Here is a 13,957-nt window from a genome sequence, read left to right on the forward strand (position 1 = left end):
GTTGTGGCCGATACCAGTGCCTCCTGACTGGCTCCCATGCTGGTGGCACGTAATGAGCGCCATTCAAACTTGGGTCGATGCTAGTGGCGCCTGACTGGCTCCTTGTGCCAGTAACATGTAAAAAGCACCATCCGAACACAGTCGGTGCCAGTCCCCCACTGACTGGGCTCCTGTGCCAGTGGCACATAAAAAGCACCATCCAAATATGATCGGTGCCAGTCCCCCCCCCCCCCCGCCGATTGGCTCCTGTGCCGGTGGAACATAATAAGCACCATTCAAGCGTGGACCGATGCCAGTGCCGCCTGACTGGCTCCCTGTGCCAGTGGTATGTAAAAAGCATCCAGTACACTCTTGGAGTGGTTGGCATTAGGAGAGGCATCCAGCTGTAGAAACCTTGCTAGATCAGATTGGAACCTGGTGCAGCCTCCTGGCTTCCCAGACCCCAGTCGAACTGTCCAACCCATGCCAGCATGGAAAGCGGACGTTAAATGATGATATATATATATATATATATATATATATATATATATATGTGTGTATGTATGTATGTATATATATATATGTATTTTTGGTGTTAGGAAGGGCATCCAGCTATAAAAATCCTGCCAAAACAGTCACAGAAGTCTGGTGCAGGCTTCTGCCTGGCCGGCTCTTGTCAATCCGTCCCACCCATGCCAGCATGGAAAGCAGACATTAAATGATGATGGTCTGTGTGTTTGACTTTGTTCTCCACCACTTCTTGACAACTGGTATTGGTTTGTTTATGTCTCCATAACTTAGTGGTTCAGCAAAAAGAGACCAGTAGAATAAGTACCAGGCTTAGTCAACTCATTTGACTGAAATTTTCAAAGTGGTGCCCCAGCATGGTTGCAGTCTAATGACTGAAACAAGTAAAAGATGAGAGATGTCCACTAATTATGGTTTAACTTTTAACGAATCCCTTGTACAAAATTATATTAATTTTCAAAAGGGTTTTTTTTTAGCCTCGATGCAAATCTCTCGTTTGTACTCCCTCCAACAACTACTGTCATTTATACCTCACCTCTCCCATCACTATGGTTCTTTCTCTCTCCTCATCCTGCATCTCTTCCATTAATTCTCTCTCTCTCTTTATATAATGTAAAGTATGACTGGCAAAACCAATTAACATTTGTCTCAGTTATAGAGATTGTTTGTACTAATGAGGTCATTATAACATTGAAACAGGTTCAAAGTTATCTCATACTCATTAACTTGTATTGTTTTATTTATTTCTAGTTATTCTCTTCTCTTCTATTTCCTGTATGAACGAGGTTAATTCTAACTTACCTATTGTTTAAAATATTGTTTTTAACTGGTTGTTTAGTACAAAACACTTGTGACAGTCTTATGTTGTCCTTTTTCATGTGATGGTCAAATATTACAGTTTTGACAAGAGGCTAGCAGTGGCAGCACCAGCTGTGCTTGTGTGTATAGACTTATATTTTACGAAGCTTACAGGCTTATGACACCTTGTTAATTAAACCACTTCACAAATTAATTAAGTCACTTCATAGTATAAGATGTGTTAGGTGGGTGGCAATGGGAGGGTTCTGCACTGTGGGGGAAGACAGACACAGAGAGAGCAAAGCTTAATTGAAGGAGAAATCCAAACTTCACCATTTGTTATTATTCACTACCCTGTTTCAGCAGCGGGGTGGAGTACCCTGACAGACAGACAGACAGTCATACATATATCCATGTGCATTCACACACACTGACCTCGTGCATATGTACCCGTTAAACATACACTTGCATAATAATCATCTCTGAATATACAATAGCATTATACACCCACCTTCGTGAACTTTAATACATTCACAGCTCTACACGGAGACAGTGAGGAGGCACGGTGAGCTAATAGTTGCGGGCTGACCTAAAATATTTCACTGATAAACTACTAACCACTCTACTACTACTGGTGGCAGTGGTGGTGGCAGTAGTAGTAGTAGTAGTAGTAAAAACAGCTGTTGTAGTTTACTTTACAAATCTATATATGGTTGTGCGTATTCAGTGAAGGTTGAATGTGATCGATCTTATAAACCTATATATTTCTCTGTGTGTGTGCGTGTGTGTGCGCTTACCATAACTTGTAGACTGGAAAAGACCAGTTGTATAAATCTATATATTATGTATATAATTTTTGAAGGTTGAATAAAGCTATTCATATATAATGTATATTAGTGTTTGTACATGTGTGTGTGTGTGTGTGTGTGTGTGTATTATATATAGATATATATATATATAACCGCCTGACTGGCCTTGTAGGGTTTTCGAGCAAGATCGTTGCCAATGCCCCTGGACTGGCTCTTGTGCGGGTGGCACATAAAAGACACCATTTCGAGCGTGGCCGTTTTCGTGCGGGTGACACGTAAAAGCACCCACTACACTCTCTGAGTGGTTGGCGTTAGGAAGGGCATCCAGCTGTAGAAACTCTGCCAAATTAGATTGGAGCCTGGTGTAGCCATCCTGGTTTCACCAGTCCTCAGTCTAATCGTCCAACCCATGCTAGCATGGAAAGCGGACGTTAAACGATGATGATGATGATATATACACACACACATTTAGTGAAGGCACATGGCTTACTGCTTAGGGTGCTGCATTCACAATTGCGAGATCATGGGTTTGATTTCCAGACCAAGCTTTGCGTTGTGTTCTTGAGCAAAGCACTTCACTCACGTTGCTTTGCAATCATTTCGACACCTGACATGTATCCAGTTGCACCTGTACAGATAATGTCGATTTGATGGAGGGAGTGAGCTTATGTCTACACAAACATTTGATCACTATAAACAAATCATCTGTGTGGTTGTTCAGTAAGAAATTATTGAACCCTCATACATCGTCTAACGATGGTAGAGTCCATTATTATATATACTTGTATAAAGAATATTAGGAGTTTAATTCACTTGTGATCTAAATGAATAGATATGCACTATAACAAGTCAACTGTGAGGTTCGAAGGTCAGAGCTAAGGCTAGATATAAGGATCCATGTTAGGGTTCCATTATAGCCTGTATATTATTATATTAGAGGAAAAATCAAAACCAAGGCAGAATCAGTATCTCAAGTCATTTAGAAAAATTTAATTAAAATTCACCTTACCCTAATTAAATTATTCTAAATGACCTGAGATGCTCGTTCTGCCCTGGTTTTGATTTTTCCTCTCGTATAATTTTCAAATATATATATATATATATATATATATATATATATATATATATATATATCCGTGTGTGTGTATAGATTCAGCATGATACAGAATGTGAGAAGGCTGGCCCTTTAAAATATGGGTCCAACTTGTTTCTGCCAGCTGAGTGAACTGGAACCTTGTGAAATAAAGTGTCTTGCTCAAGGACACAATACACCACTAAATATCGAGCTCCTGACCCTATGATCATGAGTTGGATATCCTAACCACTAAGCCATCATACACACCTTCATTTAACTTACGCATTTAAAGTTTCATGGGTATAGCATATGTCCACATCATCAGATGTTTGGAGAAGAGTGGAGAGAAATTAAAAGAATTTTAAAATGGCTTTTAAGTGAAAGTAGTTCACCCTCCTTTAGATACTAATGTAGGTAAACCAACCACATGGCTTTAGCTGACCGATGGAGGCCTAAATACTCTTATCTAAAAGCCATTTTTAATTTCTTTTATATCCCCTTCATTTGAACATCTGATGATATAGACATGTCCTACAGCAATGTGGAATTGAAACGTGTGTATGTGTGTGTTTTATTATTTCAATGTCTGCCTTTTTTTCATGTGTAGGTTAAATGGAGGTGTGTATGGCTTAATGATTAGGATATTCAGCTCATGATCATGAAAAGCACCATTCGAGTGTGATTATTGCCAGTGCCACCTGACTGGCTTCCATGCCGGTGGCACATAAAGAGCAGCATTCAAGCGTGGTCGATGCCAGTGCCGGCTGACTGGTCCTGTGCTGGTGGGATATAAAAAGCACCATTCAAGTGTGGCCGTTGCCAGTGGCACATAAAAATCACTCACTACACTCTTGGAGTGGTTGACGTTAGAAGGGCATCCAGCTATAGAACCCTTGCCAGATCAGATTGAAGCCTGGTGCAGACTTCTGGCTTGCCAGTTCTCAGTCAAACCATCCAACCCATGCCAGCATAGAAAGCAGATGTTAAACGACGACCGTAGGGTCATGAGCTCAATACTTAGTGGTGAGTTCTGTCCTTGAGCAAGACACTCAGCTGGTAAAAATGAGTTGTACCTGTAATTCAAAGGGGTCAACCTTGTCACACTCTGTGTCATGCTGAATCTCCCTGAGAACATTAAGGGTATGTATACCTGATAAGTATTCATGAGCAGGTTGTTCTGTTGATTGAATCCACTGGAACCCTCATTGGCATAACCGATGAAGAGCCAGGCCAGGGTTAATGAAATTTATTGAGGCAGATTTTCTAAGGCAGGATTCTCTTCTTGTATCAACCCTCACCTGTTTTTGAGCAACGTAATATTTTCCGTAGTTCTCAGAAGAAACAAATGGTACAATGGCCAGGTGCGACTGTGTGGTAAGAAGCTTGCTTCCCAACCACATGGGTCTGGGTTCATTCCCACTGCATGGCACCTTGGACAAGTGTCTTCTGCTATAGCCTCAGGCCGACCAAAGCCTTGTGAGAGGATTTGGTAGACAGAAACTGAAAGATGCCTGTCATGTGTGTCTGTGTTGTCTCCCACCATCACATGACAACCAATGTTGGTATGCTTACATCCCCGTAACTTATGCTATCAGTCTCTTTTGCCGAGCTGCTAAGTACTAGGCTTGCAAAGAATAAGTCCTGGCGTCAATTTGTTCGACTAAAGGCGGTGCTCCAGCATGGCCTCAGTCAAATGACTGAAACAAGCAAAAGAATACGTTTCATGGGAGATTGCATACAAAAAACACCATTTATATGACAGGCATATTTGTTTACAGTTAGCAATGATACGCACAATAGGCTTCTCTCAGTTTCCATCTACCAAGTCCATTCACAAGGATTTGGTCCTCTTCGGGCTTTAGTTGAAGACAATAGTTGAGGATGATATGCAGTAGGACTAGCTATATATACATAGGTCGTTGCCAGTGCCGCTGGACTGGCTCCTGTGCAGGTGGAACGTAAAATACACCATTTTGAGCGTGGCCGTTGCCAGTACCGCCTGACTGGCCTTTGTGCCGTTGGCATGTAAACAGCACCCACTACACTCTCGGAGTGGTTGGCGTTAGGAAGGGCATTCAGCTGTAGAAACTCTGCCAGATCAGATTGGAGCCTGGTGCAACCAACTGGTTCACCAGTCCTCAGTCAAATCGTCCAACCCATGCTAGCATGGAAGGCGGACGTTAAATGATGATGATACATACATACATATGATGACGTGACAGTTGAATGGAGCTATTCATATATTTGTGTATCAGCCTGTGTTTATAAACGCACTAGCTTTTGAAAGCTGAATAAGACTATTCATGTCATCATCCTATAAACCTCTCTTTCTCTCTCTCTCTCTTTCTCTCCACCCCCCCCCCCCACACACACACAGTGGTATTTGAATGTTGAATAACAGCAATCATTTGTTTCCTTTCGATCTGATATTAAACAGTGTTGCTACTGTTACCTGTCAGTGCAGTAATCTTGGTTTAGAATTATTTAATTAAAGATAGTTTAGGTTCTTGTTTGATTAATTCCAGACCCACCCCCAGACACAGAGCTACATTATCCAACATATTCCTATTGTTTCTAGCTAATCAAGCTACTGCATAAAGGCTTCTCCGTTGGCATTCACATACAGACAAGGACCGAAATAACAACAACAAAAAATAGTCTTTAGACTAAATGGTAAAGATGAATTGTGAGAGGAGGAGGTACAAAAGGAAACAGCACACACACACACACACACATATCATTGTCATGCAACACTGTCTGCCTTCCATGCTGGCATAGATTGGATGGTTTAAGCTACACCAAGCTCTGTCTGCTTTGGCATGGTTTCTAGGGCTGGGGGCTCTTCCTAACACCAATCTTTTTACAGAGTGTACTAGATGCTTTTTTTTATGTGGCCCCAACACCAGTGAGGTCACCAAGTCATTTGCAAGACGATTCCCCCCCCCCCATTAAATGAGGTGGGGGTAGTATTGAGTGGGGTGGCTTTGTGCCAAGTGATGAGAGGTTAGTGTATGAGGGACAGAAATAAGTGTCCTACAATACATGGCTACCTCAGTTGGAAAAAGAGAGAGAGAAAGTGGAGAGAGAAGTTACAGAGTGGGGTATATTAGTGAAGAGGTACTGAGGATAGGATAGGGGTGAGTGGATGGTTAAGTTTACAAGGTATCAAAAGGTGAGTGAGATGATGGGGAGGGAAATGCCGGTGGAGGGAGGGATTGTTAGGAAGATATGTTGTGGGCAAGGAGAAGCTGTGTCAAGTTACTGGGAGGTGTATACAAGTGAAGTGGTACATATATACAGACACCCTTATGTTACCTCTGGAGGAAGGGCATCCAGCGACACAAAGCACATCAAAGCTGACATTGGAGCTCAGTGTAGCCCTGTAACTCACCAGATCCTGTCAAACCATTTAACAAATGCCAGCATGAAAAACACATTAACCCTTAAAAAGCTTTCGGATTTCCTTGTCAAACGTAATCCTTATTTATTCACATTGTTTTGAATTAATCATGGATTATTTTGTAGTTTCAGGTTTTTAATATTGTGTTTCTATATTTTTAGAATGGCATCGTTGCCAGTGCTGCTGGACTGGCTCTTGTGCGGGTGGCACATAAAAGACACCATTTTGAGTGTGGCTGTTGCCAGTACCGCCTGACTGGCCTTCGTGCGGGTGACACGTAAAAGCACCCACTATACTCTCTGAGTGGTTGGCGTTAGGAAGGGCATCCAGCTGTAGAAACTCTGCCAAATTAGATTGGAGCCTGGTGTTGCCATCCGGTTTCACCAGTCCTCAGTCAAATCGTCCAACCCATGCTAGCATGGAAAGCGGACGTTAAACGATGATGGTGATGGTGATGGTGATTGTAGTGTAGGTATGAGGGGTTAGGCTGAGTCAGTTTAAACATAAAGCAGGTAGAATGTTTGGGTTTAGGTGTGGTGGGATTAGATGTTAGAGGGTTTGTTGATGATATATACACAAGCATCGAAAGTCTTTGAACTGGTGACATTATTAAGACATGTTATGCAAAATAACACTAACAGATAATATCGTGTCCCTTTTGGCTTTGAGGACGGGGGAAACGAAAAACATGAGACATAGCCAGAAGAGGTTGCTTAATTCAGGAAAAGAAAGAGTGGGATGAAAAAGGGGAAGAGAAGGGCCTTGTGGTGCTGGAGAGAAGGAAAGAATAGAAGCAAGCTGGGACCACACTTGCTTGAGTGTTGGAAAGGCAACTGGATGTAATGACAGCCGGGTTATGAGAATTGTCAGTCAATAGCTGGAGACAGGGCAATGGAATTAGATGTGTAAAGATATATGAGAGGTGTAATGGGGATTTGAAAGGTCAGCTTAGATTGTGTAAGCTAAGAAAGAGGTCGAGGAATTTAATTAGAGGTTGGTATTTGGAAGACTGAAGCATTTCAAGTCTGACAATAAACCTGCTGTCGTTATTGTCACAAGTTAAGGCAACAAGCTGAAAGAATTGTTAACATGTCAGAGAAAATGTTTGGCAGCATTTCTTATGTTTTGTGTTCAAACTCTGCCGAGGCCAACTTCAGGGTTGGTAAAACAATAACTAGTTGGGCACTGGAGTTGATGTAATTGACTTACTCTTCCCTCCACAAATAAAAAAAAATTTCAGGCCATGCTCGAGGGGACCTGTTGAATCAAGTACATCGAAACCAAAATCAAATGGAAATTGTAGTTGTGAGCCCCGTGCCAGTGGCATGTAAAAAGCACCATCCGAACGTGGATGATGCCAGTGCCACCTTGACTGGCTTCCGAGCCAGTGGCACATAAAAAGCATCAACTGATCGTGGTTGTTGCCAGCCCCCTGTGGGCCCTGTGCTGGTGGCACGTAAAAAGCACCCACTACACTCTCGGAGTGGTTGGCATTAGGAAGGGCATCCAGCTGTAGAAACTCTGCCAAATCAGACTGGAGCCTGGTGCAGCCTCCTGGCTTCCCAAACCCCAGTCCAACCGTCCAACCCATGCCAGCACGGAAAATGGACATTAAACGATGATGATGATGTGCATATAGGAGAAAGGATTATTATTATCAGCAATTAAGGTGACCATCTGATAGAATTATTAGTATTAGTCAAACAAGGCTTAGTTGTGTGTTTTTTTTTTTTCCAGCTCTTTACATTCTGAGTTCAGATACTGCCTAGGTCAACTTTAACTTTCACCTTTCTGGGGGTCAGTAAAATAAAGTACCAGGGTCATGTAATCGACTAGCCCCTCCTACTGAAATTGCAGGCATTGTGTGAAAGTTTGAAACAATTATCAAAAGTTGCCCCCTCGATAACTTCAGCCCTTTAGAATTCAGATTACTCCGTCAAATGTGAGGCTTATTTATTCACATTGTCTTAAATTAATCCTGCATTATGTCAAAGCTTCCAGATTTTGATGTGACTATATTCTTAGGATGATATTGTAGGGTATGTGTAAGCAGCCAGATCTGGCCAGTGTGAACATAAAACACGTAGAGTATTTGGCCTGGATGAGGTCAACTTTGCCTTTCATCCTTTTGGATCAATAAATTGAGTACCAGTTGTGTACTGGGGTCGATCTAATTGACTGGCCCCTCCCCCAAAATTTCAGGCCTTGTGCCTAGAGTAGAAAAGAGTATTTGGGCTGGATATGGGCCAGTTTAAATGCTAAAGGGGCTAAAACAGTCAGCACCATGTTAAGTCTGTAAACAACAAGAAAAAGACCATTTTCCAAAGTTAAATTGTTTATACATTTTTATTTTTTCTTCTTCGATTTTTTTTTTATCATTTTATTTTATTTCTCGTTGCAGTTTTCTGATATGCAAGAACCCGTGTCACTGCGTGAACAAACATCAGTTCTGTCGTTCCTGCGTCACCGTATGGTCAGGAAGCGGGAATTCTGAAAACCACAACAAATGCCCCGTGTGTCGTGTGAGCGGCTACTATCTGCCGAGTGGTGCTATTGCAGATAACCTCAACAACAGGCAAGTGCGTTGTCTCCTCCGCTCCTGCATATGGGTCGGTCAGCTGAAAAACATCCACAATCACCGTCATGTGCTCAATAAGAAACTACATCACGAAGACAATTACAAGATGAGCAAGTCATGCCATAGCAACAACAACGATAGCAATAACAATAATTTGAATCTTAGAGACAGATGCTCTGAAATAACGGAGAGAGTTCTACCAAAGGAACCCTCGTCAGCAGCAGCTATCCTCCAAAGAATCCGGAATGAGAGGAAAGAAGCCAACTTGTCTTCAAATAATTTGTTCACCGAGGCCACCGCAGACACCACCACCACCCAATTGTCCCCTTCGTTAACAACCCCTAGTACAGGGCTCAGTTCTAGAAATGTTTTATCTTCTAGCAGTTCAACACCAGTAACTAATACTAATAATAATATTACCGATAATAATAATAGTAGTAGTTTAGTTAATTTTCAACGCCAACATCCAACACTTGACAACAACAACCATGTGAATGAGAGAGCAAATGAGTCTATAGAGAATGTCCTTCGTTCGTTCATTCCTTCTACTACTACTACACATCCAACTCCTGTAAGTCGCCTTAATAATAATAGTAGTAGTAGTAATAGCCTTTCTAGAAGTGCTCTTCAAGCAAACACCACCCCACCATCCTCTGCTCCACCGGTTACTGAGCCTGATAATGTTTCCACCAACCCGAATAACAATTCCAATCGTGTCGGTCCTATCCACCATCGCTCTGTAAATCGCCGAACTGGCCCCAAGGAATACGAACGGCTACGGGCTCGCATGAGAGAGACCCGTCTTCGACTGGAACAAATGGAAACCACTCGCCGCGAATTGGCTTCTTTCCAGGAGAGACAAAGACTTCAGCATTTGGTCGAGGTGCGAGAACTTGGTCGGCAGCTGAACGAAGTGACATTCCAAATCCGGCGTCTGCTGAACCAGATGAGTGCCAACGAGGATCAGCCTCCCACCCAATTGGTTAATTAACTCGTCAGTTAATTAGCAAATAAGAATCAAAGTGAATGCCCAAACGGCTGTTAGTTTCTCTTCATTTCTACAATTATAGCCAACATCCTTTAACAAAACATTCTCTCTTCTTCTCCTCTACCCCCCCCCCCACACCTACTTTTAAATTAGGCTTACTTCACTAATTCTTGTCCTCGTGAATTTTTATTTGCTTATCTCACATTTTTTTTCTTTCCTATTGATTTTATTTCTCTAATGGACAATTGTTTCGTTATTTTCTTTAGAATTTAGAGCCATTTTTTTTTCCTCTAAAAAAAATCTTTTTTTTTAATTCCCCATCCCTCACTCCTCACCATGTCCAGCAACTCTTAATCTTATGAATATTTTAATATTTTATTTCATTTTTATTCAAGCACGCACATGTGTTTTTACTTCATCAAAAATCAACATTTACAGGAAATACTCAATTTTCAAATTTTTATTTCATGATACAATCTGCTTTCAAAGTAGAAGAATCTATTTTCTGTCTACATTTTTCGATTTCTTTGAATTTTCCTATCAGTGTCTTCCATTTTAGTTTGAATATTTGTTTTCTCAAAATATATGCAAATCTTTCGGTTTTTGATGTAATTTTTAGAAAAAGAGGAGTCTGACTGGGGTTTCGTGCACCAGGACTACCTCGCTGTCGTTTACTTACTTTGGAGCAGATGGGGGGGGGGGTACAGTGTTACTGTCAAGATCCCCACCAGTTTTTCTCCATTTGGGGCATTTCATTATTTTCGTCTTTCTCTGGGTCCCTTACCTTATGATCAGAGAAGGGATTTATAAAACCAAAGGGAGGGAAAAAAAAACTCTAAAGTAAGTAAAAAAAAATATTGTGAAGTATTTTTTTTTACAATTAAAGTATTTCAGAAATCTGATGTCTGCCTTCATAAGTCACAAACACTAGCGCCACCTACAGTCTTCTCTACTGATGGGGACAGTTGTAGATGTAGTGTCCATATGCAGACAGCTGTAATGTTAACACAATGCTGTCTACATCTATAAACAATTGTCTATAAATGTAGGCAGCTATATATATACACACACATACATACATACGTGTGTGTGTGTGTGTGAGAGAAAGAGACATACCTTTGGTGTACAGTGTTATTTTCTTGGTGTTCCGTTTTCTCCCAGTAATACAAGCTCCTTTTCACTCTCCTTTCTCTGCCTTGTAGCCCTGAGAGAGAAAAAGATCCATTAAGAATTAACTTCACTGTTTATCAGAAGAAAGAAAAATCTTCACAATATTTTTTTTCGATTTCAATTGAATGTGAGGAAGTCATTGAAACAAAAGGAAATGAATTTAGTGTGGAGGAGTATTTCCTGGAAGATTAAATCGGGATTTTACTAGAATTTTATTTCATTTTTTTGTTTTCTTTTTTTTTTCCTCCCCATTGTCTTACCACTGCTTTTATTAATTTGTTTTGTTTAATGGTGAAAAGAAAATAACAAAGGCCAAAATCCTTATAGATGTGTTTCTGGAAACCTCTCAGCTTACCTCAGTCCCATTATTGACCAGTGTTTGTTGGCCATTATCAATCAGGTATTGATTGCTTTGCAAACCTGACTTGAACATTTATGAAATGATCAACATTATCAAAGACTTAAGCAATATGAGTATTTTTATTATATTTCATTTTATTTTCAAATTTTTTGTATATTCATGTTACTAAATAAGTATCATCCCTGTCCGAGTACTACAACAGCATGTCTATCTATATATGTTTGTCTTATATACAATTATGTATGTGTGTATATTACATTTATATCCAATTTTTCTTTTTTTCCTTTATTTAATTTTTGTAAACTAAAAATGTTCATAAAAAAAAAATTTATCTCTAGTCAAATGGTTTTAACAATTGGTGTTATTACCAGTTCTGGAATCTCAGATATGACGATGCAGTAAAAAGACCCCCACCACCACTGGATTTTCTCACCCCTAATATCACCTTTGGTTATGGTAATTTCTCCTGTATGAGAAAAGCCAGTTATCCCAGTCCTCTGTTCCCTCCCCCTCCTGCTCTTCTATCTTTTCTATGAAGAAAAGCTTGAGGAAAAAAAAAATCTTTCTTGAGAAGAGAATGAGCCTCAGAACAATATTTTCCTCTTTATCTCTTCCAATGCATCATTTTTAATAATCCCCCCTACCCCACCCTTAACTGTGTGATATATAACCCTCAGTTGGAGTTTATATTTATGTTACAATATATGCAGTATTGTGAACTATCTCTTTAAAATCAATGTGTTACCAAGTACTTTATCATCCTCAGTACTTGACTATGAAATTTATAAAGCAATTTTAATAGCAAATAAAAATGGCAAATTTTTTTAAAATTTGTTTTATCATAACTGTATGACATCGATTAGTGTGAACATCTCTTGACCGTCAATGAACAATCCCACTGCAGCCAGCTCATGACCAGTGAAAGGATTGGTTCATTATCATCATGGCCATAATATACAGTCTCGCTGCCACCACCACTGCAACCAGCCAGTGACTTACCTGTGTATTTCCTCGCCATCAGCAACAACAAATGTTCTGGCTAAGGTTTCACCTGTAGTGAAAGACACGGCTGCATAGCTTGAGTTAATGTGTGTTGTGTGGTGACAGCTTTAACGAACCTCAGCAGCTTCAAGTGTCATCTCAGAAAAGTGGTTTAACTGAACTAGATAGGAGTTCTGGTGGTCAGTTCAACTACCAACCTCAGTTAATTTAAGCAAATACAAGGTTTTAATTGAAAACAAACTGAACGTGTTTTATGTGATGCATAACTCTGTTTCTTTTATGGTTTTCTCTTGCAACTCAAAGCAGTTAACAGAACAAGCATTGTCGCATTAGTTTTGATCAATACTTTTATTTTATAGAGATAATTGCAAAATATATATATATTAATAAATGCGCCCGGTTTCTATGGCGTATATGTACCCCAGTCCATCGCAGCATTACTCATTTTTGCTCAAGAACACAATTCAAAGTATTCTAAGGAAACGGTTTCGTGAAATGACTTAAAGTCGTAATAGAGGATAATACTGTCTCTTTTATGTCAGTGCCAGAGACATTTCAAGGTTGAAACACAGCTTTGTGAGGACAGCGTAAATGTCACTAAGAACATGGTCAAAATTGTGGTTTTTATAACCTTCATTGGAAATTTCTAGAATTGTCCAGTATATTTTTCAAATTAACACCAAAAGAACTTTCTTATGAAGTAACTCTATTTTCATTCAATAATACTTTGCTAAAATGCTTTTTGCTGCAGGGGGTAGATGGGGTCACTTATGCAGCTTGGCTAGAATAAGGGAAACAGAACTACTCCTCATTCAGAAACACTTACATAGATATATGCTGGTGTGTGTGTGTATATTTGTGTTATACCATAAGTTGCAGGTTTCCGGGGTTTTTTTTTTAGCCCCAACCAGCTTTAATAGAGGAGGTTGATTAACAGCATTCCAGCCATGACCATCCTGTCTTTCTTTTCAGGTAAAAGGCTACATTAGGCTACATTATCTTGTTTTTAAACAAACAAACAAAAAAAACACTGGTTTGGAAGAGGTTTAGCTGTTATTGCTAGCATATAGGTGGCTGTGTGGTAAGTAGCTTGCTTACCAACTACATGGTTCCAGGTTCATTCTCACTGCGTGGCACCTTGGGCAAGTGTCTTCTACTATAGCCTTGGGCCGACCAAAGCCTTGTGAGTGGATTTCGTAGACAGAAACTGGAAGAAGCCTGTCGTATATATGATGTGTGTTTGTCCACCAAACATCGCTTGACAACCAA

The 13,957-nt window shown here is 40.3% G+C and overlaps 1 protein-coding gene across 2 annotated transcripts in view; it reads left to right on the forward strand.

Moving 5' to 3' along the window:
* LOC106869898 (uncharacterized) overlaps nt 1-12,516 on the forward strand; it is a 40,414-nt gene extending 27,898 nt beyond the window's left edge. For both annotated transcript variants that reach the window (XM_089365142.1, XM_014915826.3), the window contains one exon: nt 8,991-12,516. In XM_089365142.1, coding sequence (XP_089221268.1) covers nt 8,991-10,158 — 1,168 coding nt within the window. In that variant the 3' untranslated portion in view covers nt 10,159-12,516. The remainder of the gene's footprint in view (nt 1-8,990) is intronic.
* Nucleotides 12,517-13,957: the final 1,441 nt, after the last annotated feature.

This window comes from Octopus bimaculoides, chromosome 1 (assembly GCF_046866305.1).
Source record: "Octopus bimaculoides isolate indiv1 chromosome 1, ASM4686630v1, whole genome shotgun sequence".
NCBI classification, from domain to species: domain Eukaryota; kingdom Metazoa; phylum Mollusca; class Cephalopoda; order Octopoda; family Octopodidae; genus Octopus; species Octopus bimaculoides.